The 27401-nt window shown below is 41.8% G+C and overlaps 1 protein-coding gene across 2 annotated transcripts in view; it reads left to right on the top strand.

Annotated features, from left to right (window-relative positions):
* The window catches only part of adam9 (ADAM metallopeptidase domain 9), an 82870-nt gene that overhangs the window by 45288 nt on the left and 10181 nt on the right, over window positions 1-27401 (top strand). For both annotated transcript variants that reach the window (XM_034199316.1, XM_034199314.1), the window contains exons 5-21: window positions 7853-7929; window positions 8697-8904; window positions 9066-9131; window positions 10356-10427; window positions 10528-10697; window positions 10784-10865; window positions 11431-11564; window positions 13077-13248; window positions 15902-15994; window positions 16492-16596; window positions 18097-18187; window positions 18512-18617; window positions 20022-20211; window positions 20366-20446; window positions 22052-22157; window positions 23082-23229; window positions 26986-27079. In XM_034199316.1, coding sequence (XP_034055207.1) covers window positions 7853-7929; window positions 8697-8904; window positions 9066-9131; window positions 10356-10427; window positions 10528-10697; window positions 10784-10865; window positions 11431-11564; window positions 13077-13248; window positions 15902-15994; window positions 16492-16596; window positions 18097-18187; window positions 18512-18617; window positions 20022-20211; window positions 20366-20446; window positions 22052-22157; window positions 23082-23229; window positions 26986-27079 — 1995 coding nt within the window. The remainder of the gene's footprint in view (window positions 1-7852; window positions 7930-8696; window positions 8905-9065; window positions 9132-10355; window positions 10428-10527; window positions 10698-10783; window positions 10866-11430; window positions 11565-13076; window positions 13249-15901; window positions 15995-16491; window positions 16597-18096; window positions 18188-18511; window positions 18618-20021; window positions 20212-20365; window positions 20447-22051; window positions 22158-23081; window positions 23230-26985; window positions 27080-27401) is intronic.

Below are 27401 nucleotides of genomic sequence, written 5' to 3'. Positions count from 1 at the left end.
CTGAGTTTGTGCGTTTTTTTGTCACAATGTGACAAGAATGATACTAATGTGTTTGAATCCGGCTGTTATCGTCATTATTCCACCTCCCACTGTAGGACCTGAGTGCTTTTTTTTCCTTCTCTTTGGATCCTCTAAATACTTTTCTATAAAGTGACACAGCAAACTACTCTTTAATTAAAAGCACAGAGGGCCTCACAACAAGAAATGGCCACACAGTTAATAATGCGTATTGAAGTGAATCCATTGCCTTTACAAATGTGCTGTTACCAAGGCTGTCACGAACTTGGAAACACAAGGTAAAGAACTCAAATGCACGACCCGGGAGACAGAGGTAAATTATGAGTAAAATACTTTATTTACAAAATAGGTTTACAAAAAATGATCGACATTCTTAAAGGAAGGCTCCAGTCATTAGATAGTTAATAAAAACTTCAGTATTTAGTGAAACATTATGTTTAAACCATACCCTGAAGAAATCAGCGATATTCCCCGGTAAATAATGATTTTATAGCTCTTTTTTAATCAAAACCTGTATATTCCGTCAGGCAGCTGCCATTTTGGCCATTTTCAGTAGTCACATGATCCGAAAAACTAGGTCGTGACGTCATCTATGCGTTCACTTTGTAAACACACGAACAGCTCATTCGACGAAAACATGGCGGAGTAAGATAAGATAAGATAAGATGAACCTTTATTAATCCCCGAGGGGAAATTCAGTTGTACAAAGCAGCAACAGGGTAAGCGTGAAAAAAACAGTACAGCAAAGATTCACACAGATCAATAAAATCTCAAATATTTGAGTTCGGACTCGTCAGCTGAGGAAGAAGTTTAGAAAAATAAAGTCCAGGCGGACTCACCTCTGGGTAATTTGGGAACCATCAGTTCCATTTGACCTTTTTCACTGTAAAAATCATTTTATTACTTTGAATTATCACTATAGGTATTAATTCCATCCAAATACAACTGTAAAAAAAACAAAAAACATACTCTGTTATCCTCTTAGGCCCCATGGACCCGGTTCCGTGGCCGAAATCGCGTCATTTGCAGGAAACAACGTCTAAGGAACCTTAATATTTAATAAACTATGAATATTTTATATCCATATAACGGGAAAAAAACTAATTTAACTGATCTTTTTCATTTTTTTCTTAAAAAAAAACACACAATGCTAACAGTGAGCTTCTGAATTAGCCCCGAGCGAAAAATGCTAACCTATTACTGCACCGAAAATCACTCCTAGCTCCCTTATTACTTATCCTAGCTGCACATCCAACACATTGTTTATGATCGTAAAGACACAGAATCTAACGGTGCCCACCTCAACACTGAAAGATACAAACTCGCGACGTTCTCAACAAAAACGTACATCAAAACAAGTGGCGCTAGGTACTAACATGCGCTAGGCTAACATGGCTTACCTTACTCTTTTCCTGGTCTAAACTGGTCTTCAATGGCATTACAACGATAAAAACGATGATGTAGTTAATCCATAGGTTAATATCCAATGTGACTGTGTCCCCTTTGAAATGTTCTGATAATCTATAAGCAATAAAACTGCAATTCCGTTATCTGCCGTCCGCTCTGTGCTCCGTGCGCTCTGGGTCCTGCAATTCCTGCTTCCTTACGTAGTAAACAATAAGTAAAGTCTGCTGAGTAATGTGCTTACGCTGGCTGGCATTGGCAGTGCACTGCATCCCCATTAAGTAATGGTTGATTAATAAATCCCATTTTATGTTTCATCATACTCAGAGTAGTCGTCCGGAAACTTGAAATGTTTGCTGCATACATGCGCCTGTGGATCTTTCGGTTCGGGCGGAGCACATTTCGCTAGCCACTGCCTCCGAACGTACTTCCTACGCTTACCCGTTGGCAATAGATGGAACCGAGCATTCCGTGGATTGTTCCTATCCGAATTGTGGCAATGTTTCGCGATACAATGAGGCATATTTCAATAGAATTGTGAGAGTAACTAGAGTAAACAACATGAACAAAGCACATACGTCAATTTGTCCTCGACACCAAACGCATAGTTCACGTCACTTCCGGTAAAATAAGTCATGTGACTCGTCAAAATGGCGCCGCCCACAGGGTTGATGTTATTTCGGTAATTAATCAGCTTAAAATCACTGATAACGTCATCGGATAAAAAAAAGAAAAGAAAAAGACTGGCAGAGACTGGTCTGTTTTATCGGATGAAAAACATTTAAAAATGCGTGTCATGAGCATTGCCTCCCTTTAACGAGGTGAAAAAAGGCTAAAAAAAGGCACAAAGAAAATCGCTCACTAAGTGAGGAACAGAACCTACAAAGTAATTCAGGAGCATGAATCAGGCTTGAGATAAGATATACGTGATGATCACTGGTAAGCAGACTACTGGCATGGAGACAGGACAAGACAAACTGACACAAGACAAAGGAAGGCTGGGGAATGTAAACTAAAGGTAACTGGCACAGGTGGAAACAATCAGGGGCGGGGCTGACGCTGATGAGAGCGGGAGACACACAGGCTGCATCTCAGGTCGATTAAATGGATTCCTTGCGTCCCTCACTTGCGTTGTTTCCCTGCGTTTAGTCCCTCCTACCAGGGAAGCATGGAGAGACGCAAGGAAACCACGAGAAGCAGGGAAATTAGTTTTAAGAGCAATGGGACTTCCTTTCTTCCGGAGCGTCACGTGAAGCGACGTCCGTTTGTGATGACGCTGCACAGCTGATCGTCTGACAGCAGCTCTGTCCCCGTTATTTTCACACACAGCCCCGCCTCTGTTAATACACATTTACTGACACAAAAATGTGTATCATCTGTTGTAGACCCAAATACATTAAATAAAATAAGAACTCATTCTCAAAAAACATAAACGCCATTCTTAAAATGTAAAACGAAAAAAGCGATCATGAAATTTTTTCCAAAAAATGAATAAAATGATTTTTGACCACTTTGTTGTTCAGATATATCACATATTTGTAACTAAATGAAACATGAATTGAAACAAAACACGGTATAAACTGAGGAGTGACTCCCGTGAGGTTCATGTATTTTCTTCACATCGCTGGGAAACTGCTCTCATGTCAAGAAGCATCAGATCAGTGCATGCGCTGCATCGTCCAATCAGTGAGCGATACACAGTAAGGGGGCGGGGCGAGTGTCTGAGGATTTCATAGAAGGATGGTCTTGTGGTTCCTCGATTATAGCTCCTCCATTATCGCTCCTCGCTCCTTGGTCCTCCGGCAAAAATAAGCGCCATGGGACGGTACTCAAGATGGAGCAGACAAATCAACTTCCGGTGAGACCGAGGAGCGAGGAAATTAAAATAATCGACCTGAGATGCAGCCAAGGGGTGCGTCTCACTTCGGTTATTTTTCATTTCCTCGCTCCTTTCCGTTGATTGGTAATCCAACCTTGATCAGCGTACATTTATTCAAATAAATAATTCATCTTTTAGTGTATATAGCACCATTTTATCAAAATGTATTAGTTAGTTAGTTGAAAGAAACCCAAATGTCCTTAAACAGCTAAAACTCAGTGGCGAACTGTGTCTATCACAACTGGACCTTCTGTAGACACACACACCCCCCGCCGCCGCCCCCCCGGCATTTTTAATGTCCTTCTTTTCACAGAATTGTCGTCTTGAAAAGGGTACTCAACTTCATCTTCACCTGTTGCACTTGCCATTTCAACGTTAAAAACAATAAAACGGCATGAATTGCTTCGTCGCATTCATCTAGATCCTCTGTCTCGAGCCAGTGAACTAGCGGGCCTTCTAGAATACCCTGGAACCGAGGGGAACTCTGAAAGAACACGCCCATTGGCTACAAATCAGTATATGATTGGTTGATCAAACTGTCAGTCCAAACGTACGCTCTCATTCAGTGCAACGGCCAGGGCATTCTATCAAGGATGTAGAATACCTTGGTTGAAGGATATTCTACCCAGAGACCCAGAACAAGATCTGATTGGTTCAACGTAACACTGTAATATTACAGATCAATAACACAGATACCATTCTCATTTATTCATTTTATTACATTTTAGTTATATAATTAAATCGATTTTTTTGTGTTCCAGGGTATTCTCTGAATACCTTGAAGGCCCTGACGGTTCGCCACTGATAAAACTACACCCACTTGCTGTTAACTTCTCATGGTGACTGAAGCATTTCGGTTTATTGAAGTAAGATTTTTCCCAGAAAGAAAGGCATGATGGGACTTGTGTGTGTGTGTGTGTGTGTGTGTGTGTGTGTGTGTGTGTGTGTGTGTGTGTGTGTGTGTGTGTGTGTGTGTGTGTGTGTGTGTGTGTGTGTGTGTGTGTGTGTGTGTGTGTGTGTGTGTGTGTGTGTGTGTGTGTGTGTGTGTGTGTGTGTGTGTGTGTGTGTGTGTGTGTGTGTGTGTGTGTGTGTGTGTGTGTGTGTGTGTGTGTGTGTGTGTGGGAACTGATATTTCCTGCCTGCTGACCTACTGCACTCTTTATTCCGAGCTTTTCCCTCCCCTCCCTCTCAGTCTCCGTGTGATCTAATATTTGAGGCCTCGTTAATGATTAGCAGCCTCTGGACTCTGTTAGTCAGCTGCAGAGACACATGGCTTTAATGGCAATCATATATACGTGACAAAAAGACACAGCTCAGAACCTGCAGACATGCTGGCAGCTCCTTTTGTATTTCTCTGGCCAAGTTAATGCATATGCAATACATTTTGGCAAGGCTAAGGCTGGGCTATATGTTCAAAAATGTTATCCCATGTTGACAGATTTAAAGTGCCCCTTTTATGCTTTTGGGGGTTTTCCCTTTCCTGTAGTGTTCTAAATGTTTACTTTTCTGTGCATATACATAGTCTGCAAAGGCTAAAATCCCTGGTTTCCCTCCAGAGGGAGTGTCTCTTTCACACACTGCCTCACATGCCTCTAAATCAGTGTTTCTCAAACTTTTTCATACCAAGGACCACTTAACCAATAAAAAAACACTCGCGGACCACCTAACTCCACAAATATCCAAAAACACATCGTTTTTTACAAATCGCCTGAAAATTGTACAAACAAGTGGCAACATGTGTGATGAAGGTGCTTATCTGGGCTATATCATGCAATCGAAAGTGAAACTTAAGCTCGTTCCATTGCGGAGATATTCCCGCGAGAGTGCGAAAAACTTAAATAAATGTATTAATTTAAAATGTGAAATGTTACCAATATACTCACGGACCACTAGGGGGCGCTCACGGACCACCAGTGGTCCGCGGACCACACTTTGAGAAGCACTGCTCTAAATGACTCCCTTGTTTACTTCCGTAACATAGTGACATCACTATAGAGGTTTCTAATTTCTCTAATTAGCCGAGGAGGGGAACCGAGGAGAAAGGAGGGGAAGCAGCAGGCGGTTAGAGAAATGAGAACTCCTCTCCTCTGAGCGGTCATTTTAAAGAGACTTCCATTAATGATGATAGGAGACACAGCAGCCCTCTGTCTGATGGACAGATGTGTTCATGACCACTTATATATTTACTTTGATTCATTCACAGTGCGGTATAATGAGACAATAACAGGCTACAGAGGCGGACATACATATATATTATATAAATACAATTTCAGATTCAAACAAGTATGAGAGCACTCTCATAATAACGTAACACAATCAGAGACTGGATAACCCCCCTCTGGTCGCTGAAATGGGGAATTTTAATGACGGGCCAAACGTTTTATTTACAAGTATTAAAAGTAAGCAGAGGACACCAAACCAACTGAGACCCGTCTGTCCGCCACATCTATGCACACACACACACACCTACACACTGTACAACACGCACCTACACACTGTACAACACACACACATCTACACACTGAACAACACACACACACACACACACACCTACACACTGTACAACACACACCTACTGCTCCTAAAGCATAATCAGGCTACAGCCGTTGTGTATTTTATTATGTGAAGCACTAAATGGTCTTAGAAAAATATCGACTCTTTGTTTGTAGATATCTACTAAACTAAAGCATACAAATACAGAGAGTAATGTAGGCCTGTTATACTGAGTGATATATATTTTACTGCTCTGCTTTCTGCACGGACCTCACAGCTGTTCTCACTGTTTCACATCGCGATGAAAGCAGTTAATAACATAATATCCAGGGGATGCATACAGAGCTGTCATTGGCTGAGATCAGTCCGGCCGTGCGTCACGACTCTTTGAAACATCTCTGTTCCCGGAAATACATCCGTGGAGGACCCATCAGTGTATCCTCGGTTATAGCTCCTCCTCCTCCTCCTCGATGCTCGATCCTCGGTCCTCGATGTGCATTTAGAGAAATGAGATGTCCTTCAACATGGCGCGCTGAAATCCATTTCCGGGTCACTACCGGAGGACCGAGGAGTCGAAGAGGGGAAATTAGAGAAATTAGAAACCGTCTATGTAAAACTTGCATGGCTATTGACTAGCGCTTTGACACATTGTAAGTGATAGGCTAAGGGGCGGGACATTTCTAAGCGGTTGACCAATCACAACAGAGCTAACCAATGAGAGCAGACTGGGTTCTGGTCTCAGACAGAGGGTGAAAAGAGGTGCTGCAGCACAGGTAGTATGAGAGAAATAAAGAGCTTTTAAAGCATGGAGACATGTCCCAGTAGAGACACAACATAAAAATATGAACCTGAAAATATTCTTCTTGGGATAAAACGCTAAAGAAAAAAGAAGATGAAAAATTGTTTATATTGTACAATATTTTTTTTTTAAATGTGTCAGATCATGCTGTACGCTCGGCAGCAACACCAATATGTATCAGAAGAGTAGGTTGGGGGGCACTTTTGTAAATTTTTCACTTCTTATTCCCCTTTCTTTTGTCACCCTTTGCTGACCACACCGGTCTTCAAATTCCAACTACACATCTGTAGAGTTTCGTCACCACACATACTCGGGTGGTGTCTCTAGAAGCACATTTGTGTTATGCTGTATTATTACGTTACATATTTCTATATTATTAGTCAAACACTATAACAGTACACAGTTTAAGTAGATGGCATTGTGTATTGTTTATTCTTTCATGCACAAATTAAAAATACAGAAACATAACAGAACAAATATTTTGCAGTGCTAGAACAGGCAGAAAACCCACGATTAGTATTAGAAGATTAATACGATAAAAAATATATAAATTCAATAGTGATGGCAAATTATTAGAACAAAATATAATTAAAATAACAATGAAATATAGAAACATCAAATAAAGGAACTGTGTTTTTGAAAGGAGTTTTTGTGTATGTGGGTACATTTCAAATGAATGTAGAAAGAACATGTTTAGATGCATTACATTTAACATCATTCAAACGCTCACCCTCAACATATGATATTATGTTAACATTTGATGTACTGTGTGTATATTCACAATACCATGTATTGTTTTTGCCTCTGGAGGAGATGTAAAAACGTGTCTTGCTCGGCACCTTTATTTAAAACTCATACACATTGAGGAAAGATGGAAAGACTACCGCAGATAAAAGCAAACATTATGTAGGCAAAAATAAACATTGAAACAAATATAAGCTGTGTTTGATGTCAAGGTTACAGTTATTAAAGCAAATGGGTGTGAATACATATATGTCACAGATTTTATTATGTTGTTTTAATTGTTTTTAAATTGTTTTTTATTGTTTTTGTTGTTTTGTTTCACCCTTTTTAATTTTTAATTTTGTAGCACTTTGAGTTTTGTTTACGCAAATGAAAAGTGCGCTTATAAATAAAATATATTATTATTATTATTATAATACAAATGCATAACATGATATTCATAGAGCAGAGCACAACGGTGCCTGCTGGTGTGTGTGAGACACTGCAGCCTGTCTAACGTCTCCGTTGTGTTGCAGGACCACTGTCACTATCAGGGCTACGTTCAGGACATGGACGGTTCCTCTGTTGCTATGAGTATCTGCAACGGCCTCAGGTAAAGCACACACACACACACACACACACACACACACACACACACACACACACACACACACACACACACACACACACACACACACACACACACACACACACACACACACACACTAGACTTTATACACACTGTACACACTCCCCTCTCTCTCAAGGACAAAGTTTCCTATTTATATTCCCCTCACAGATGGCTGCATGTCTGTGTGTTTGTGTGTGTCATCCATCCTGCTGTTTAAGACTGTGATTTCTGATTAATTAATATGGTGGACTACACACACATTTTTTGGCTTAATTAACAGTTTGACTTTCTGAATCACTGTGCAACACACACACACACACACACACACACACACACACACACACACACACACACACACACACACACACACACACACACACACACACACACACACACTATCTCTGTGTAACACCGGTCTGAGCTGAACCTTAAAGGGCCAGTTCACCCAAAAAACCTTGTCTTTGGCTCAAATTCGGTGCCATCACATTCAGTTACACAGATTACAACAGAAACAAAAAAAACGTTTTTATGAACAATAAACAGCTACATTTTTGAAAACCGATAAAGGTAATTGAATCACATATTCTGAAAATGTTTCTTGAAAAACTCATATAAAGTATGCTGTAGAGATGAACTCTTTCAACCAGTTTCTAAGTTGCGGTGTCTCTATTTTTATATGGTGTGGATATGATGTCTCACTCGGACTAAAAAATACTAAAATCTAAATATTTTGTCTTTCTTTATTTCAGAGGAGTGTTGCATCTCGCCAATGACAGTTATGGCATCGAGCCATTAGACTCCGCCCCTGACCAGCACCTGGTGTACCGCCTGCAGGATGTGACATCACAGCCTCGGGGGTGTGGCACGCCACACTACGATGGGCATGAGCATGACAGCAACACCACGGAGCATGCTCAGTACAAACCAGAGGAAATCCACCACAAACACCACAGCAGGGTGGGTCCACTCATTAGCGCACACACACACACACACACACACACACACACACACACACACACACACACACACACACACACACACACTCACACTCAAATACACTAATGAAACAATAAAAAATGAATGTGTGCATGTAAAGTAACTTGTTGTTTATGTTGCAGATGAAGCGAGCTATTCTCCATCAGACTTACTACGTGGAGCTGCTGCTGGTGGTTGATAATGAGAGGGTAACACACACATACATACACATGTTATGTTTTAAATTAACAGTTCGATATTTGAAGGAAACGCACTGTAAATGTTTTCACTGTTGCATACTTACAAATCATTTAAAAAGTGTCTTGGGCCTTCTTTTTTGTTGTTGCACAGGCTACCAGGGGCCTCATTTATAAAACTTTGCAGAACATACAATATTTGTTTTGATTTATAAAAGTGGTGTACGCCAACTTGTAATAATTGTCTGCATTTGCACAAGCTCAACACACCCCCTGGTTACCTCCCACAACAACCCATACATCTGCTATCTCGATGAGTGCAAAGCTAGGAAGAAAAAAATATTCGTTTGATTGAGACGCTTATGGGGAGGTTGAGGCCAAAATAAAATAAGCTTTGTTAGGCAGCCCAAAGCCCTGGAATAACAGCCAAAAGGAACTGGATTAAGAGGCAACATGTTATAGTCTCAGTGCAGCTGCCATCAGTGAGAGCATAACTGAACGCATGATGATATTTGCTGTTAGTGTTCTCACCTAAAAGTTAAGGCCAAAGAGGGAAGTGCCACTTGTGGGGGCATAGGGACGCCACACCTCTCTCTGCCTGTGAAGCACATGGCATTCATTTTCATTATGCCTCATTAGGATCAGTCACACACTCTCTCAGCGGCGAAACCGTGGCCGCGTGTGGGGGGGTGCGGGTGCTAGTGGAGCCTCGCAGATGGGGGTGCTGCAGCCCCCTCAGCACCCCCCCCTTCCCGCGTCCATTCGCGATGTCTCGCTGTCTCGCAGACCCCACGCAGCAACCAGGAAATGAACCCAGCTCACACTGTCCGCTCCTCACAGCAGCGAGCCGCGCAACGTCCCGCCAACACGGCACCCAGACCCCACGCAGCATTCTCATCTGTTTGTCATTACTGGTGTAACACATAATCACTGATGTTCCGCTGTAACGGTGGTGGACTCATCAGAACAGAGTGGGCGAGCTGACCAATCAGAGCACACTGGGCTCACAGGGAGGGAGGGGGGGGGCAGGAGCTCCAACAAGCCGTTTAGGACAGAGAGTGAATACACATACTATACAGAGATGCTGTTTGAGAAACCAATGTGAGTTTGGAACATTGAACAATTTAAATCTATTCTAGTAGACCTCAACAATGGAATTATGATCGGTAGAAATGGCCATGACATGGGACCTTTTAAGTTTGGTGTGAACATTTTTGTCCTTGTTTTTTTTTCCAGTATAATTATATGAATAAGAACGAGACAGCAGTGAGGGAAGAGATGGTTCACCTGGCCAACTTTATAGACAGCGTGAGTACACACACACACAAGCTTGTGGATGCATATGTAGTTGCAGTATTATTGTTGTCAATTGCATAGAAAGTGGCATGAACGTGTGTGTGTCGTTCAGATCTACATACAGCTGAATGTTCGGGTGGTGCTGGTTGGTCTGGAGATCTGGACTCAGCAGAACCTGATCAGCACCGAGGGGGGAGCCGTAGAGGTGCTGAGTCGCTTCACCCAGTGGAGAGAGAAAGACCTGGTCCCTCGCCGCCGCCATGACTCAGCGCAACTCATCTTGTTAGTACACACACACACAAACAAACATACAGGAGTCAATATTGAGGATATTGGTGATGATGATGTTGATGATGATGTCCTTGCAGGAAGAAGAGTTTCGGGGTAATAGCAGGGATGGCTTACATCTCCACAGTCTGCTCCAGGAGTCACGGGGGCGGGATCAACGCGGTACGCTTCTGATTACTTCTCTCTTCTGACTGGCTGACACCTGTCTGTCTTGTTGCATTTAAATCATATAGAACCGTTTGTAAATTAAGGGGTGGGACATCTCTACGCAGTTGACCAATCCCAACAGAGCCGGCCAGCTAGCCAATCAGAGCAGACTGGGCTCTGGTTTCAGACAGAGGGTGAAAAGAGGTGCTGCAGCACAGGCAGTATGAGGCAGTAAGAGCTTTTTGAACATTAAAGCATGGAGACATGTCCCAGTAGAGACACTACATACTGATATGAAGCTGACAATTAGCAGAATATCTCCTCTTTAAATGTATATCAAAAGATCCAGGTAACTAGGAAGTGTCTTCAGCAGTGAGGTATCTGATACATTTTCCTTGTTTTATTTAAGGATCTGATTCTCCTAGACGTTTCAGGCAATCCGCCTTCAAGCACGACAATCATTTTATAACGCAGAAGAAGAAAGGGAGAAAAAAGACGTTTTTGATAGACTGACCAGGGACCAGTAAACTGAATCTACTCTCTCTCTTTCCGTCCACCTGTCTCTGTCTTCTCTCTGCAGTTTACCAATAACAACATTCCCTCGTTTGCCTCCATCGTGGCTCATGAACTGGGCCACAACCTCGGGATGAACCACGACGACGGGCGCTCCTGCACCTGCCTCACCGGCGCCTGCATCATGAACTCTGGAGCCACGTAAGACACAACAACACAGACAGACACACAGACACATACACAGACAGACACACACACAGACACATACACAGACACACACACACAGACCACACCACACACACACACACACACACACACACACACACACACACACACACACACACACACACATAGACACACACAGACACACACACACACACACAGACAGACAGACACACACACACACACACAGACACACAGACAGACAGACACACAGACAGACAGACACACAGACACACAGACAGACACAACAGACACACACACACAGACACACAGACACACACACACACACACACACACACACACACACACACAGACACACACACACACAGACAGACAGACACACGGACAGACAGACAGACACACAGACACACAGACAGACACACAGACAGACAGACACACACACACACACACAGACACACAGACACACACACACACACACACACACACACACACACACAGACACACACACACACACACAGACAGACAGACACACGGACAGACAGACAGACACACAGAAACAGCAGGTTATTTATTGAAGGAATTATCTTATTTTGCACTTGCAACTCCATCTGTTTATGTATGGGCTCATGCTGCTTAATGTATGTGTTTCTCTGTCATACAGTGGGATGGGACTCTGATTCTTAAATCTGTATTCTGTGGAAAAAAATGAAAAGCATTGAATCAATATCAGAGATCCTGTCTTATGACAACCACAGGAGGCTGTACTCCTTGGAAATGAAAGAACACTTACTTCTCTCCTCTCTCTTATTCCTTTTTTCTTTCCATTCTTCCTCCTCCTTTTCTCATTACTTCCTCCTCTTCCTTCTCTCCTTCCTGTTCTTCCTTATTTTCACTTCTCTCTTCATTTGACTTATCATCATCCTCTCTCTTCACCCTCCTCCTCCTCCTCCTCCTCCCTTTACCTTCTTCTCCTCATCCTCCTCTTCTCATGTTTTCCTCCTGCTCACCGCTCCACTCTCCTGCTCCACCCGTGCTTCCTCTTTCCTCCTCTCCTCCCCCTCCTTCTTTGATCTACTCCCCCTTTTCTTCCTCCTTCTCTCCTTTTGCTGCCTCTCTCTTCCTTCTCCTTCTCCTGCCTTTACACACCTCCTCACCCCTTCCTTCCTCTCCCTTTTCCTCATCTCTTTCCTCCTCTCTCCAAAAGACATGCAGACATTCACTGGAGTATCCTCCATGCATACTTTGTTTTAGGGCAGGTCAAGATGGGGGTGTATGGCAGCAGAAAGATGGAGGTGGAGGAAAACGTTGATCCGGTTAACATCTGTGTTACCATGGTGAAGTCCAGACTGATGGTAGACTTCAGTTGATATAGAAGTTCTGGAGATCTGGACACATTCCAGCAAGTTGTAATTAATGTGTTTGTGGGTGACGTGTGTTTTAATGCGAGTACACTGTGCAAAGATAGTGACAAATAAAAGTTGATTTCAAAAATCAAAGAATCTCTCGTCCTCGTCCTCTTCCTCCCTGCAGAGGATCCAGAAACTTCAGCAGCTGTAGTGCTGATGACTTTGAGAAGATGATCTTGTCGACAGGGGGGACGTGTCTCCTGAACGTCCCTCGTCCTGACGAGGCCTACAGCGCCCCCTTCTGTGGGAACAGGCTGGTGGACATGGGGGAGGAGTGTGACTGTGGCTCAGAGAAGGTGTGTGGATCATAGTCCGGAAAAAAACTCTCCAGTGTATACGTGAATATTCTCTGTGATTTACAAGTTATTCATTCGTGATCAGGGTTGGGAGGGTTACTTTAAAAATGTATTCCGTTACAATAATCGCCTGTAAACATTTTTTTATCAGAAACCTCATCTTAGTATCAAAATATAAAAGTAAGGTAACCTGATGACTTTCCCTTACTATTAGATTTCCTCAATACCAAATACATCGAAGAGAAAAGATATACCAACAAAATGTTTCTTTACTTCAGTGTTATTAAGACGACAGAACACTGTAACCAAAAGGAAGAAACCAAGATATTTAGGATCAAAAAGGATTTGATTGATAGTAAAAGCTGCCTTTCATGAAGCATGTTCCGGCAGCAGCCTATACACAAACAAAGAAACACGTGAGCACGTACGTACTACTGTTTAAAAAAGCAGAATAAAATCTGAGCTGACAGAAAATGCTCAGTTATAGTTTAACACACACAGTTTAGCTCACACACACTATTCTATGAACATATAGGTTCACCTGCTGAATTAAAAACAGAACTAATGAAGCAAAGAAAGTGAAAACCATAAAGCAGATTCAGGCAGTAGACGTATAGATTCACACTGAAAGTATTATCCTACAGTACAGTACAGCTGACAGAGAAGAGAGAACATCTGATAGGTGTTGGTAACATTGTAATCCTGCTAGTATTCCCTAGTAATTAGAAATGTAACAGTAATCTGATTACGTATTTTTTTATGTTACTGTAAAGCACATTTGTCAAACTCAAGGCCCGGGGGCCAAATCAGGCCCGCAGGATAATTTCTAATTCCTATTAGATCTGGCCCTCCGGTATATTGCACGCACACCTTCACTCCATCCTGAGGGTCTCCTCCGCTCAGAGCCTGAGCCCAAACATTGATGACCTTGCACCCAAGATGAGATGCCAAGTATCTGAACTAGCATCACAGAGCAGCACGATGAGTTTACATGGATGCTTCCTTCTGCACTTTGTTTCTCACGACAACAGGGCATGTTTGGTTTCTTTCTTTGAGGGGAATTGTTTTCTTGAAGCTGTTGTTGTGGAAACATTTACTCATAAGAAATGACTCCGGAGAAGCTGCAGATAGAGCCATAAGAAATGAATGCAACTGATTATTTAATGTTTCATGTTGTTTTTATAGGCAATCATTTAAGCTTTGTTAGTTCCAGGTTTAATATGTGCAACAAGTTCATTTCAATACGTTCTGCAATAAACATTGAACCAGTCCGGCCCTCGACCAGTACACATTTTTTAATGTTGGCCCACTGTGTATTTGAGTTTGACACCCCTGCTGTAAAGAAATACAGTTACCTTACATGTAATCTATTACTCCACAAGCCGGGTTGTGATAAAGAAAACACCACAGAGGCTGCAGGGAAACAGGGAGTGCCCCCACACAATCAGTTAGTGAGGGGCAACAGTGTGGTTACTGCTGCACAAAGGCTATCACCTCCTCCAAATCACTATGGGTGCTTCTCACTTCTCTTATTCTTCATTTCCTCGCTCCTCGGGCTCGGTATCACCGGAAGTTGATTTGTCTGCGCCATCTTGAGTAGCGTCCCAGTGGCCTTATTTTTGCCGGAGGAGCGAGGAGCGATAACGGAGGACCGATAATCTAGGAACTACCAGACCATCCTCCGGTGAAATCCTCAGACACTCGCCCCGCCCCCTTACTGTGTATCGCTCACTGATTGGACGATGCAGCGCATGCACTGATCTGGCTGCTGTCAGACGATCAGCTGTGCGGCGTCATCACAAACGGACGTCGCTTCACAAGGCGCTCCGGAGGAAACAACGTCCCATTGCTCTTAAAACTCATAAAAGTATTAAGAGCAATTCCTTGCGTCTTTCCATGCTTCCCTGGTGGGAGGGACTAGTCGCAAGTGAGGGACGCAAGGAATCCATTTAACCGAAGTGAGATGTACCTCAAGATGTTTTCTTCTGAAGAATGTCTTTTCAAAGTCCAGATGTGTGTGGTATAAAATCAACACTATTTCTAAACTCAATTATAAACATTGCCCCTGCAGGCATAAAGCAATTGATCCAACGTTCTATTTATTTTTGTAAATCGCAAACTTTAATTTCTTAGATCTATGTCGTTTTCTCGTAAATGTACGACTTTAATCTTGGACGTTTTTCTTCCCTCCCATGGCTCTGTAATAAAACAAACATTGTTACCTACATGGCCCCAATAAGCCGACATCTGTGTAGTATTTTACTAATAGATCAAATGTGAAAAATAATGTACTGGTTCTAATGTACCCTGGGGTTCATATTCAAATAAACCATGATCCTACCAACCACTAAAGCCTATTCATATTGACATTGAGTCAAATGTTCTCCTCTACGAATGAAGTTTAAGCGTCATTATTACGGTGAATGAACTATTAGCAGCTCTTGCCCGCATTTTGCCTGTAGATGTACAGAAACTGGTTTACTTGGATAACAAATATAAAATAAATGAACATTCTGAGAGTTCCACATTTGACTGGTTTCTAGATGGACCTTATTCATGATTGACATCAGAGATAATGTTAGTTACAAATAAATTACTGAATATAAATCATCTGCGCAAATGCATAATAAGAAAATGTGTGTGTGTATTACAGGAGTGTGAGAAGGACCCCTGCTGTGAGTATCAGACCTGTAAACTGAAGTCTGGAGCTCAGTGTGCTTACGGAGAGTGCTGCTACAAATGTCAGGTACACAACCAGTGGGCTCACAAATCTGACATGCAAGTCACTCGTAATTGTTAGATGATATTTATGGGAATGTGTTGAACATGTTTTAGTACAGGAAATTGCTCCTGCACACCAGATTCTCCAACTACAACAAACAAACACAACTAAATAATACATATGATATACGTTGTTGACAATATTTTATACAATCATTTTTTTAAAGAAGCTTGCACTACATTTGCATTATTATCTCCAGAAGGTTTATTAAAGATAACCTGAAAGATTTGATGTAAACAATAAAACAACAATATTCATATTTAATTTAATTTAATGTAAATAAAAACATCAAGAAAATAAATAATTACCATTAAATTACATAAATCAATATATAGCTCCAACTTTAAGTGTTGACACTTTTTTTGTCTCTTTACCTTAGTTAAGATTCATTTTGCAACCATCATTTGACTCCTCAAAGCCTTGGTTAATACTATATAATAATACAATGTGCGTGTGTTTAGTATCTACCTGGTGGAAGTGAGTGTCGGTCCAGCACAGATGTGTGTGATCTTCCTGAGTACTGTAACGGCTCCTCGTCCCTCTGTCAGAGCGACGTCTTCATCCAGGTGAGACCTCAAATAATTCACCTTGCACCATCTGTCTGTGGATGTGGACAATCATAGTTCATCATGGTTTTTCCAACCCAGTTCAGATTTAACCAGGCCCACTTCCACATCAATGTAGCTCTGCATGACTGCGTCATGGACGTATAAAGAGAACGTCGCCGTCCCCATGTCAACAACGCTAAAGGCATATCACGTCTTCTCTAGCTTGGGAAAAACGATATGGGCTGTTAAACTGTCAGAGTAAGGGAAAACCTTCCAGCGGTCTGCAGCAAGAGGAATATTTGTTATCCTGACAGTGTTGGAAGATACCAAAGTACATTTACTCAAATACTGTACTCATGTACAAATCTTGTACAAAATACCAGCTATTAAGCTACATATTGGTTTCTAGTTCATTATTTTTAACTCCATGGTGAATTTATATAACATTTACTCAGCTATGCATAACTGTGATCTTCTTTCATATTTAAAAAAGCGCTATATTAATCTACTTTGAAATGGATGCTCTATAAAGTGAATGTAGCTTCCGTAGGGATGGGAACGATTAATCGAATATTCGAAATTATTCAGGTATTCGAATGAGTTTTTTTTTGGGACTGGTGCCTAAGTTGATTACATATTATCAAATGGAATAATTCAATGTATACGACAGTGCCATAGCTAAGTGTGTTAGGTCTAAAGGTGTGTTTTGCTCCGCTCACCGGTCCCTCACAGCGGGCAGAGCTGCAGGTGCTGGTCTCTCTCTCGCGCGTCAGGTTATACTTCACTCGCGTTTATGTCCAAATCCATCAGATCTAGCTAGTTCTAGCCAATGATATGGCTGCTGCCCATCCCTACACGTAGATCACGCAGACTCAAACCTCTTCTTAGGCCCAAATTCCAGCTGAGAGGGTCTTCTCTACAGCTGGCCTCCGCACCCGCCTCTCCCCTGTGCATAGGCCCTGTTGTAGGTTATTGATCTCTAATAGGGTTACGTTACCCTAACCCGTTATGTTGTTCGTGTATGATCCCTCTTTCATTTAAAAACCAAGTTATGTTTTAAGCATGAAGGCTGTAGGCCTATAGCTGTCAACTGTTCAAACTGTGATCACCAGTTCAATACATTTGACAAATTCGACTTGGTTTCTTTACTTATTTGAACATTTATTTATTTATTTTTCTAAATTAAATGTTCTTTTTTTTTTTTTTGTACAATTTTTCCCACATTTTTATTTATTTTTATAGGATATGTACATTTTGGTTAATCGGTTAACCGTTTTTTTTGGGGGTCGAATATACATTCAAATTCCCATCCCTACTTCAGATTCATATTTTGTGATGAAAACCCCAAGACTTACGCTCTGACGTGATGTGATGTCCTGTCAGATGTCTATTATATTAGGCAAACTTGCCTTGCTTTACGGATCATCTATTCAACCTTTGCCTCATTATATGAAAAATATTCATTAATAAAAGTACAAAGAATAAACAATATTGCTGAAGCTTTTCTTTGTGTTCCAGAACGGGCAGCCGTGCAGGAGCCAGCAGGCGTACTGTTACAACGGGAAGTGTCAGCACTACGACGGACAGTGCCAGGCCATATTTGGATCCAGTATGTCCTGCTGCCTCTTCATACGTACATTACAGAGCATGTAGTACAGTTGGAGAGAAATAAATCAGAATTTAAGCCATGTGAATTAACACAGTTGACAAATTGAATAGGCAACAATATGAGGTGCATGTTTTTTGTTGTTACAAGGTATTTTAAAAACCTATAGGTGGAATCAAACTGTTCAAATCTGCTTGCTGTGTTAATTCAGAAGTTTATTCAAAGCCACTTCTCCCTTTCCCCCTGCCCTATCTAATTCCTCTTTGTCCTCCTCTACACTTTCCATCTTTTCTCCTCCTTCTCCTCTTCCTCCTCTCTCCTCCTCAGAGGCAAAGGCTGCTCCTGAGATCTGTTTTAAAGATGTCAACAGTAAAGGGGATCGCTTTGGCAACTGTGGCTACCACAACTACGGCTACAAGAAGTGTGAGAGCAGGTAAAACACACATTCACACACACTCACGTACATATTACATTTTTTTACTGAGTTCCAGACCAAACATTTGGGTCCAGAGTGAGACATCTTTTAGGGACACAATTAGGGATGCTCCGATAGATCGGCCGCCGGTCATTATCGGCCGATATTCACTGTTAATAGTTTGATCGGTGCTCTCTATAAAGGCCGATCAGGAGAGCTGGATCTGATCGATATGGACATAAACGCGAGTGAAGTATAACCGGACAAGCGAGAGAGAGATCAGATCAGCTGCTGAGTCTGACAGAGACACGCAGCTCTGCATGATCACCTGAAGCCCCGCCCACTGTTTAGCGAGCTGCTTGAGAAACTGACGGGCTGTCAGGAGAGAGAGAGAGGGAGAGGGGAAAAGAGAGGATCCGTTTCTCCCGTGTTATTATTCAAAGTTAATGTAAACTTTTGAATAATGTACTTCATCTACTACAAGTAGTTTGTTTGAATGTAATAATTATGTTGTGTGTTGTTGGTGGAATCATTTATTGAAAAATGAATCTGAATTTTTTCGATCTGTTACGATTATAAACTGAAGCGATATAAAAATGAGCCCCGTGAACTGAGTTTTAAACATCAGCATATCTGCTCATAGTCCGGTAATTACCTGCTAACGGAAACTCTGCTACACAACTCTTATTATTATTATTGAAATATGACCGGTAATTTTCAAATGTGTCCAGTAAAATAAATTCTGCCTGGACATTTGACCGGCGAGAAAAAATCCTAGCGGAAACCCTGATTGGTCAATCTTTGTTCTTGCCTGTCCTGTACTGTTCTCATTGTACAAGTTCAGTTTGGGTGACCTGAAAACCAATAGTGGAAGAGGTGCTCAGATCTTTAACTTCAGTAAAAGTAGTACAACTACTAAGTCAAAAAACTCTGTCACAGGTCAAAGTCTTTCAAACTCGGTTTTAAAGAGGACCTATTCTGCTTCTTGGGGTTTTTCCTGTAGGTTGTTATTTATATATACAATGCATGTAAATGGTCTGCAAAGGTTGCAATCCCTGTATTCCCTCCAGAGGGAGTTTCTCTCCCACACATACCCCTCCTGCTTAAATGTACTCTGTAACACTGTAACATAATGACATCACTATGTAACACTCACGCTTCTATTTTGCTAGTGCTCCAGCAGACTATACGTGCTAAGGGGTGGGACATCTCTAATCTGTCGCAACAGAGCTGACCAGCTAACCAATCAGAGCAGACTGGGCTCTGGGCTTCCATAGAAAAAGGTCAAGGTCTCTGTGACCTCACAATAGACGACCTTAAGACCATCATTTAGGAATTCACATGCTATTTGTGATCATTTCCCAAAAATAATAAAGGATGCTGAACTGATGACTGACTTGTGTTTTGCCTCTGTCTCCATAGAAACGCCCTGTGTGGGAAGCTGCAGTGCTCCAACGTTCAGGCGGTGATGGTGTTCGGCATCGAGCCGTCCATCATCACCTCGCCTATCGGAACCGGAGGAGCCAAATGTTACGGAGTCGACTTCATGCTGGGGTCAGACGTACCCGATCCAGGCATGGTGAACGAGGGGAGCAAGTGTGGAGATAACAAGGTGAGGAGGAGAGGGAGGGGTCAGGGGAATGGAGGAGGAGGAGGAGGAGAAGAGGTGATTGAAGGGAGCAAGAGCTGAGACAACAAGGTGAGGATGAGGGGAATAATGAAGGAGGAGAGATGTTGACGCTTGTTTCTTCTTCTGTGGTATTAAGGTCTGCATGAACTTTGAGTGTTGTGGCGTGGAAGTCCTGAACTACGACTGTGACGTGGAGAAGAAGTGTCACGGACACGGGGTGAGACATTTCCTCCTGCCTCCCACTGCAGGCTGTCATCTATAGCCTCATAGTGACAACACTCAATTCTAAATCATGTTTTTTTCATTAACGCTTTATATCATAGTTGCAAGCTCAAAAGTGGTTTGAATGAACTTTAGAATGAACACAGCAAGCAGACTTAAACAGTTTGATTCCACCTATAGGTTTTTTTAAATATAGTCTAGTAACCAGCTCCAAGGGTCCTATTGTGAACCCGGGAATGTTGAGTACCCCAAAGTTTAATTTTAAAAATGTATAGTAGGGGTCCCCAACTCATAGTAACTGCCGGATGCTAACTTGCGTTAATTAGCTATATGTGAGCCGCTCTATCGAAATCAGTCGGAAGTCGCAACGGCTCATTTCAAAATAAACGTGTAAGAAACTAGTTTTTCGGGGTTCGGGTGTTTTGTTTGATTTTAAATAAACAAAGTCTTGGCTTTCAGAATATGAAACTTTTATTTCCAAAATCACACGATAAATACATGTTTGAAGCTTGTAAAGGGAAGATGACAGCTCTCACTTGCACTCTGCTGTTCCGCAGCGCCGCCCCCCCTCCCTCTGCTGAAGTTATGAATGTAAGCGTAGAGTAATCATAGATAACACGGCAGGGTCCGTTACAGTTTGTTTTCATCTGATTTCAATTAAACAAAGTCTTGGCTTTTAGAATATTAAACTTGTTTCGGCAAATTCAGATGATAAATACAGCTTTGAAGCTTAACGGCATAATTACAAGCGGAGAACGGAGTAACTTAACGTCACAGCAGGCATAACAACAGCCGGTGTTTCTCGTGAGGGTTTTCCCCCGGGAAACAAACACAATACACACAAACGCAAAATTACACAAACACACACACACACGTATACACACACACACTCGCGAGCTCCCCCCAGACCAGTAATCCAAACGAAAATATCTTCCCTCCGTAGTATTTTGATCATTTGCTAATAATCAATCAGATCGATGGATTCCAGAGAAGAGAAAACTTTAACGGCATTTTCTCAAAATGATGACTCGGTGACAGTCATTATATAATGTGACATATTTTGCTTAATATTTGGAGTACAAAAACAATCCTGATATCATTAGAAAGCTAGGAATATCCTCTTTCCAGTACTGTATACAACTCAAAATGTGTCTTCGGGTCAATGCGACAGATTTCGATAGAGCAGGTAATAAAGTGTCGCCTACCCAAAGTATATTGTATTATCTTTCTTGTTTCCTTGCTGCCTTATATTTTTTAAGTCCAAAAATGTATTGAAGAAAATAGATGAACTCAATTTCTAAATTCACAGCATATTTTCATCTAACAAAATAGTCTATCAATATTCGTTGGAGTTTACTCGTTCACAAACTTGTCAGATATGATGACAGACATTCATGCTCCATTCCTAACCCTCTAAAGAGGCCTTGAATGCAAAAAAGGACATTTTTCGACCACTCAAGCCAATTTACAACACAAGCCAGCATTCATCCATTCGTGCATGTGGCTGCGATACTACATGCTCCTCAGGAACGTACACCTACACTCACACACTAACCTCTCTCCCTCTCTGTGTGTGTGCGCGTGTGTCTGTGTGTGTCAGGTGTGTAACAGTAATAGGAACTGTCACTGTGACGACGGCTGGGCTGCACCTTTCTGTGAGCTCAAAGGTTATGGAGGCAGCACGGACAGCGGACCCACCTGGAATGGTAACTTCATGTTGACGCTTATTGTTAGAGCCAGTCTTTTGTTTTGTAATAAGGGCCTAATATTGTCACCTAATCGTGACCTCTGTAGTCAAGAAACTATAAAAGACTACAATTCTAAAGAGACACAGAGATGGGCAAACTGTGTGAAAGACGCCGCCTAGACAAAGGTTTTAACCGTAAGATATCGTCACGTTATATTATTATATACCTACACAAAGAAAGAAAGACAATCTTAGTTTTTTATTATTTTATTTGAGTTTTGCCTCTTTTGATTAGATTTTTTGGACTATTTTAAAGGCCGATTTTTCTTTGTTGAATGTGTGTGAAAAGTTTATAATTTTAATTAAACACAGGTCGCACAATATCAACACATCATCGGAAGGCAAACTAGTCATCACAACTTTAGATACAAATAAATAAAGGAAAGATAACTGTCTGTTTAAGGCATTTAAGTGGCTTGATAGAAACAAAGGAAGGAAGCAGCGACACTTACTAATGAAACCTATAACAATTTCAAATGATGATGAAATCATACCATACAAAGACCTACAATAAGACGAGACGTACAGAAAATCCCAAAACAAACACGTAAGCAACAACAAACATCTGTTAATTTTTACATCAGGCTAAAAGAAGCAGAGACTCACCTTTTATACTTCAATAGATGGGGCGGTATTGCTCAGTCTGTAGGGACTTGGCCTTGGAGCCGGGGGGGGGTGTGTGGGAGAGAAACTCCCTCTGGAGAGAACTTTGGGATTTTAGTCCTTGCAGACCATTTACCTATAAAACACACTAGACTGACTAGAGGGAAGGGAAAACACAAAAAAACACAAAATAGGGCCCCTTTAACTTCTAAACCTATCCGTCTGACTCGCTCTGTCCTCCTCAAGGTTGTTATAACCTGTGTCTGTGATTGCTCCTCAGATAAAGACACGTCAGTCAGAGACGGCCTGCTGGTCTTCTTCTTCCTCGTCCTTCCTCTCCTCGCTCTGGGTGCTTTTGTTTTCCTGCGCAGGAACGAGCTGCTGCGACGATTCGGGCTGAGCCGCAGGAAGAGGTCGCAGGGATACAAGTGAGTCTGAACAACCACACACACACACACACACACACACACACACACACACACACACACACACACACACGTATATCACAATGTTGATATGTTATGATAAATGGTGTTTGATTCTGGAATGGAGAGTCTGGATCATGGATGATTATCAGAATATCACAAATAATGCTTCTCTACAGAGCGAAGCAGGGTTGTATGCAGGGTTATGGTGTCAGTATCCTGATTAAAAAAATAAACATGCTGAAATTTGGCAGATATTTTGTATATAAGCAGAAAGGACTTGAGTCATAGCATATTAGTGCTACTGAATTTCAACTAGAAGCAGCAGTACCCGCCGCCACTGTTTAATTACACACTATGGATGAATAGGAACATCCTTCTCAGCAGGTGTGATTTTGTTCTGACAAGTCTTACTTGAATTGTCCAGTATTGAGTCTTTGATACTGTTGACCATAACATATTGCTAGACCGTCTAGAAAACTGGGTGGGAGTTTCAGCAACAGCTCTAAATTGGTTTAGTTCCTACTTAAAGGACAGAACAAACTTTGTCTCAATAGGCAATTACAAATCAACGATGACAAATATGTCATGCGGGGTTCCTCAAGGCTCCATCTTAGGACCTTTGCTTTTTAATATTTATATATATGCTATCACTGGCTCAAATGATTAAAAACAGTGATCTAAGCTATCATATCTATGCAGACGACACCCAGATTTATTTTAAAATTACACCGGGAGACTCCGATTAGAACACTGAGCAAGTGCATTGAGCAGATCAATGACTGGATGACTCAGAACTTTCTCAAATTGAACAAACAAAAAACTGAGATCATTGTTTTTGGAGCAAAGAAGGACCGATTAAAAGTAATCGCAGAGCTTCAGTCGGCAGACTACAAAGTAACTCACAAAGCAAGAAATCTGGGTGTAGTGATTGACTCAGACCTGCATTTTAACAGTCATATTACAACAGTTATTAGGTCTGCTTATTATCACCTGAAGAACATATCTAGGATTAAAAAACTAATGTCGCAACAGGATTTAGAAAAGCTTGTCCATGCTTTTATTTTCAGCAGACTGGACTACTGCAATAGTGTCTTCACAGGGCTCACAAAAAAATCCATCAGAAAGCTGCAGCTGATTCAGAACGCTGCTGCTCGAGTCCTCACTGACACTGAAAGAGTGGATCACATCAGTCCGGTTCTGAAGTCTTTACACTGGCTTCCAGTCGGCCAAAGAATTGATTTTAAAATACTATTGCTAGTTTTTAAATCACTAAATAGCTTAGGACCGAGGTATATAGACGACCTACTCCATCACTATGAAGCATCCAGGAGTCTCAGGTCCTCTGGGTCGGGTCTGCTCTCGGTTCCAAGAATAAGAACTAAACATGGAAAAGCAGCGTTTAGCTATTATGCCCCGACAATCTGGAACAAACTGCCCAAATCGTGCACGTCCGCTGAAACACTTCCTATTTTCAAATCCAGACTGCTTTTAATTGAGCTGTTCATACTCACACTGCAGTATGCCTTTTATTCATGTATTCTGTACCTGCTGTGTTTATTTATTTATTTCATTATCTTTGCTTTTTTATGCCTGTTTTTAAATGCCATTTAATAATGTGTTTATGCTGTATTTATTCTTAAATGTCTTTTATTTTGTAAAGCACTTTGAATTGTCGCGTGCTGAAAGGTGCTATATAAATAAAATGGCTGTAACTGAACTCCTGTTCAGAGGATGACTCAGCTGTTTCTATTATCAGTTCAGTGACAGCTACTTTCCTCTGTGCTGCATTCAGGGGCACTCTGACATGTGCTCTGAAACTGTCCTGTATGCTACGTTAAATGGCACTCTGATAATTGTTTTAAAATTATTCTATGTGCTGCATTAAAAAAAACTCCCCATTAAATATACATTATAGTAATTTTTTTAATTTTTTTAATTGTTTATTTATTCAATTTTATTCCCCATATATTATTGTACATTTTCTACTTCAAAAAAAATAAAACTCCCCCTTATGTCTAGTTCAATGACACTGACAACTGCATTAAAACTGTCCTCTGTGCTGCTTTCAATGTCCCTCTCACAACTGCATTAAAAGTGCCCTCTGTGCAGTGTTCATGGACACTGTTAATCACTCTAAAACATTTTCTGTGCTATTTTCAATGGCACTCTAACAACTGTTCTAAAACGGTCCTCTGTGCTGCGTTCAATGAACCTCTAACAACTGCTCTAAAACGGTCCTCTGTGCTGCGTTCAATGAACCTCTAACAACTGCTCTAAATGTGCCCTCTATGCTGCGTTCAATGACACTAACAACTGCTCTAAAACTGTCCTCTGTGCTGCGTTCAATGACACTCTAACAACTGCTCTAAAGCTGTCCTCTGTGCTGTGTTCAATGACACTCTAACAACTGCTCTAAAGCTGTCCTCTGTGCTGCGTTCAATGACACTCTAACAACTGCTCTAAAGCTGTCCTCTGTGCTGCGTTCAATGACACTCTAACAACTGCTCTAAAGCTGTCCTCTGTGCTGCGTTCAATGACACTCCAACAACTGCTCTAAAACTGTCCTCTGTGCTGCGTTCAATGACACTCCAACAACTGCTCTAAAACTGTCCTCTGTGCTGCGTTCAATGACACTAACAACTGCTCTAAAACTGTCCTCTGTGCTGCGTTCAATGACACTAACAACTGCTCTAAAACTGTCGTCTGTGCTGCGTTCAATGACACTAACAACTGCTCTAAAACGGTCCTCTGTGCTGCGTTCAATGACACTAACAACTGCTCTAAAACTGTCCTCTGTGCTGCGTTCAATGACACTCCAACAACTGCTCTAAAGCTGTCCTCTGTGCTGCGTTCAATGACACTCTAACAACTGCTCTAAAGCTGTCCTCTGTGCTGCGTTCAATGACACTCTAACAACTGCTCTAAAGCTGTCCTCTGTGCTGCGTTCAATGACACTCCAACAACTGCTCTAAAACTGTCCTCTGTGCTGCGTTCAATGACACTCCAACAACTGCTCTAAAACTGTCCTCTGTGCTGCGTTCAATGACACTAACAACTGCTCTAAAACTGTCCTCTGTGCTGCGTTCAATGACACTAACAACTGCTCTAAAACTGTCGTCTGTGCTGCGTTCAATGACACTAACAACTGCTCTAAAACGGTCCTCTGTGCTGCGTTCAATGACACTAACAACTGCTCTAAAACTGTCCTCTGTGCTGCGTTCAATGACACTCCAACAACTGCTCTAAAGCTGTCCTCTGTGCTGCGTTCAATGACACTCTAACAACTGCTCGAAAGCTGTCCTCTGTGCTGCGTTCAATGACACTCTAACAACTGCTCTAAAGCTGTCCTCTGTGCTGCGTTCAATGACACTCTAACAACTGCTCTAAAGCTGTCCTCTGTGCTGCGTTCAATGACACTCCAACAACTGCTCTAAAACTGTCCTCTGTGCTGCGTTCAATGACACTCCAACAACTGCTCTAAAACTGTCCTCTGTGCTGCGTTCAATGACACTAACAACTGCTCTAAAACTGTCCTCTGTGCTGCGTTCAATGACACTAACAACTGCTCTAAAACGGTCCTCTGTGCTGCGTTCAATGACACTAACAACTGCTCTAAAACTGTCCTCTGTGCTGCATTCAATGACACACACTAACTCCTCTGTGGCCCTCACATTTAACAAATCAACGCTTGACATCCTGTGATGTCACTATGTGTGAAAGCCTTGTGACTGAGTTTATCTCACTTCCTGACTTCAGGGCTGATGGCGCTGCAGCTTCAACCAATCCCAGCAGACCGCCTCCCCCTCCATCTGTTGCCAGGGGCAACGCCAAACACATCGTCAGGGACGGGGTGAGTTGACCTTGAACAGCATGTACTGTAGAAGCTGAGTGTGTGAAACTGCTCCAGAAAAAGACCTCAAGTCGGTTTTTTTAATATCAGAAATTGTCTCTATGTGGTGCCCTAATGCTTTGCAGGGGGAAACACCTGCTATCTTCCTTCATGATATGCATCCATTCGTATTTTAATTAATTGAAATCCATTTTAGAGTCAGTTTTCACCTCCTTTATAAAGAAGTCCTGTATTTGTAAGATACTTAAAATATTTTTTACTGCTTGACTTCAACAATTCACAATGAATACAGTAGTCTGTGTTGTAATCCCCTTTTTCTGAC

Source organism: Gymnodraco acuticeps, unplaced genomic scaffold, assembly GCF_902827175.1.
Source record: "Gymnodraco acuticeps unplaced genomic scaffold, fGymAcu1.1, whole genome shotgun sequence".
NCBI classification, from domain to species: domain Eukaryota; kingdom Metazoa; phylum Chordata; class Actinopteri; order Perciformes; family Bathydraconidae; genus Gymnodraco; species Gymnodraco acuticeps.
Note: the sequence above shows the minus strand (reverse complement) of the source record. Positions and strands in the feature narration are given on the sequence as shown.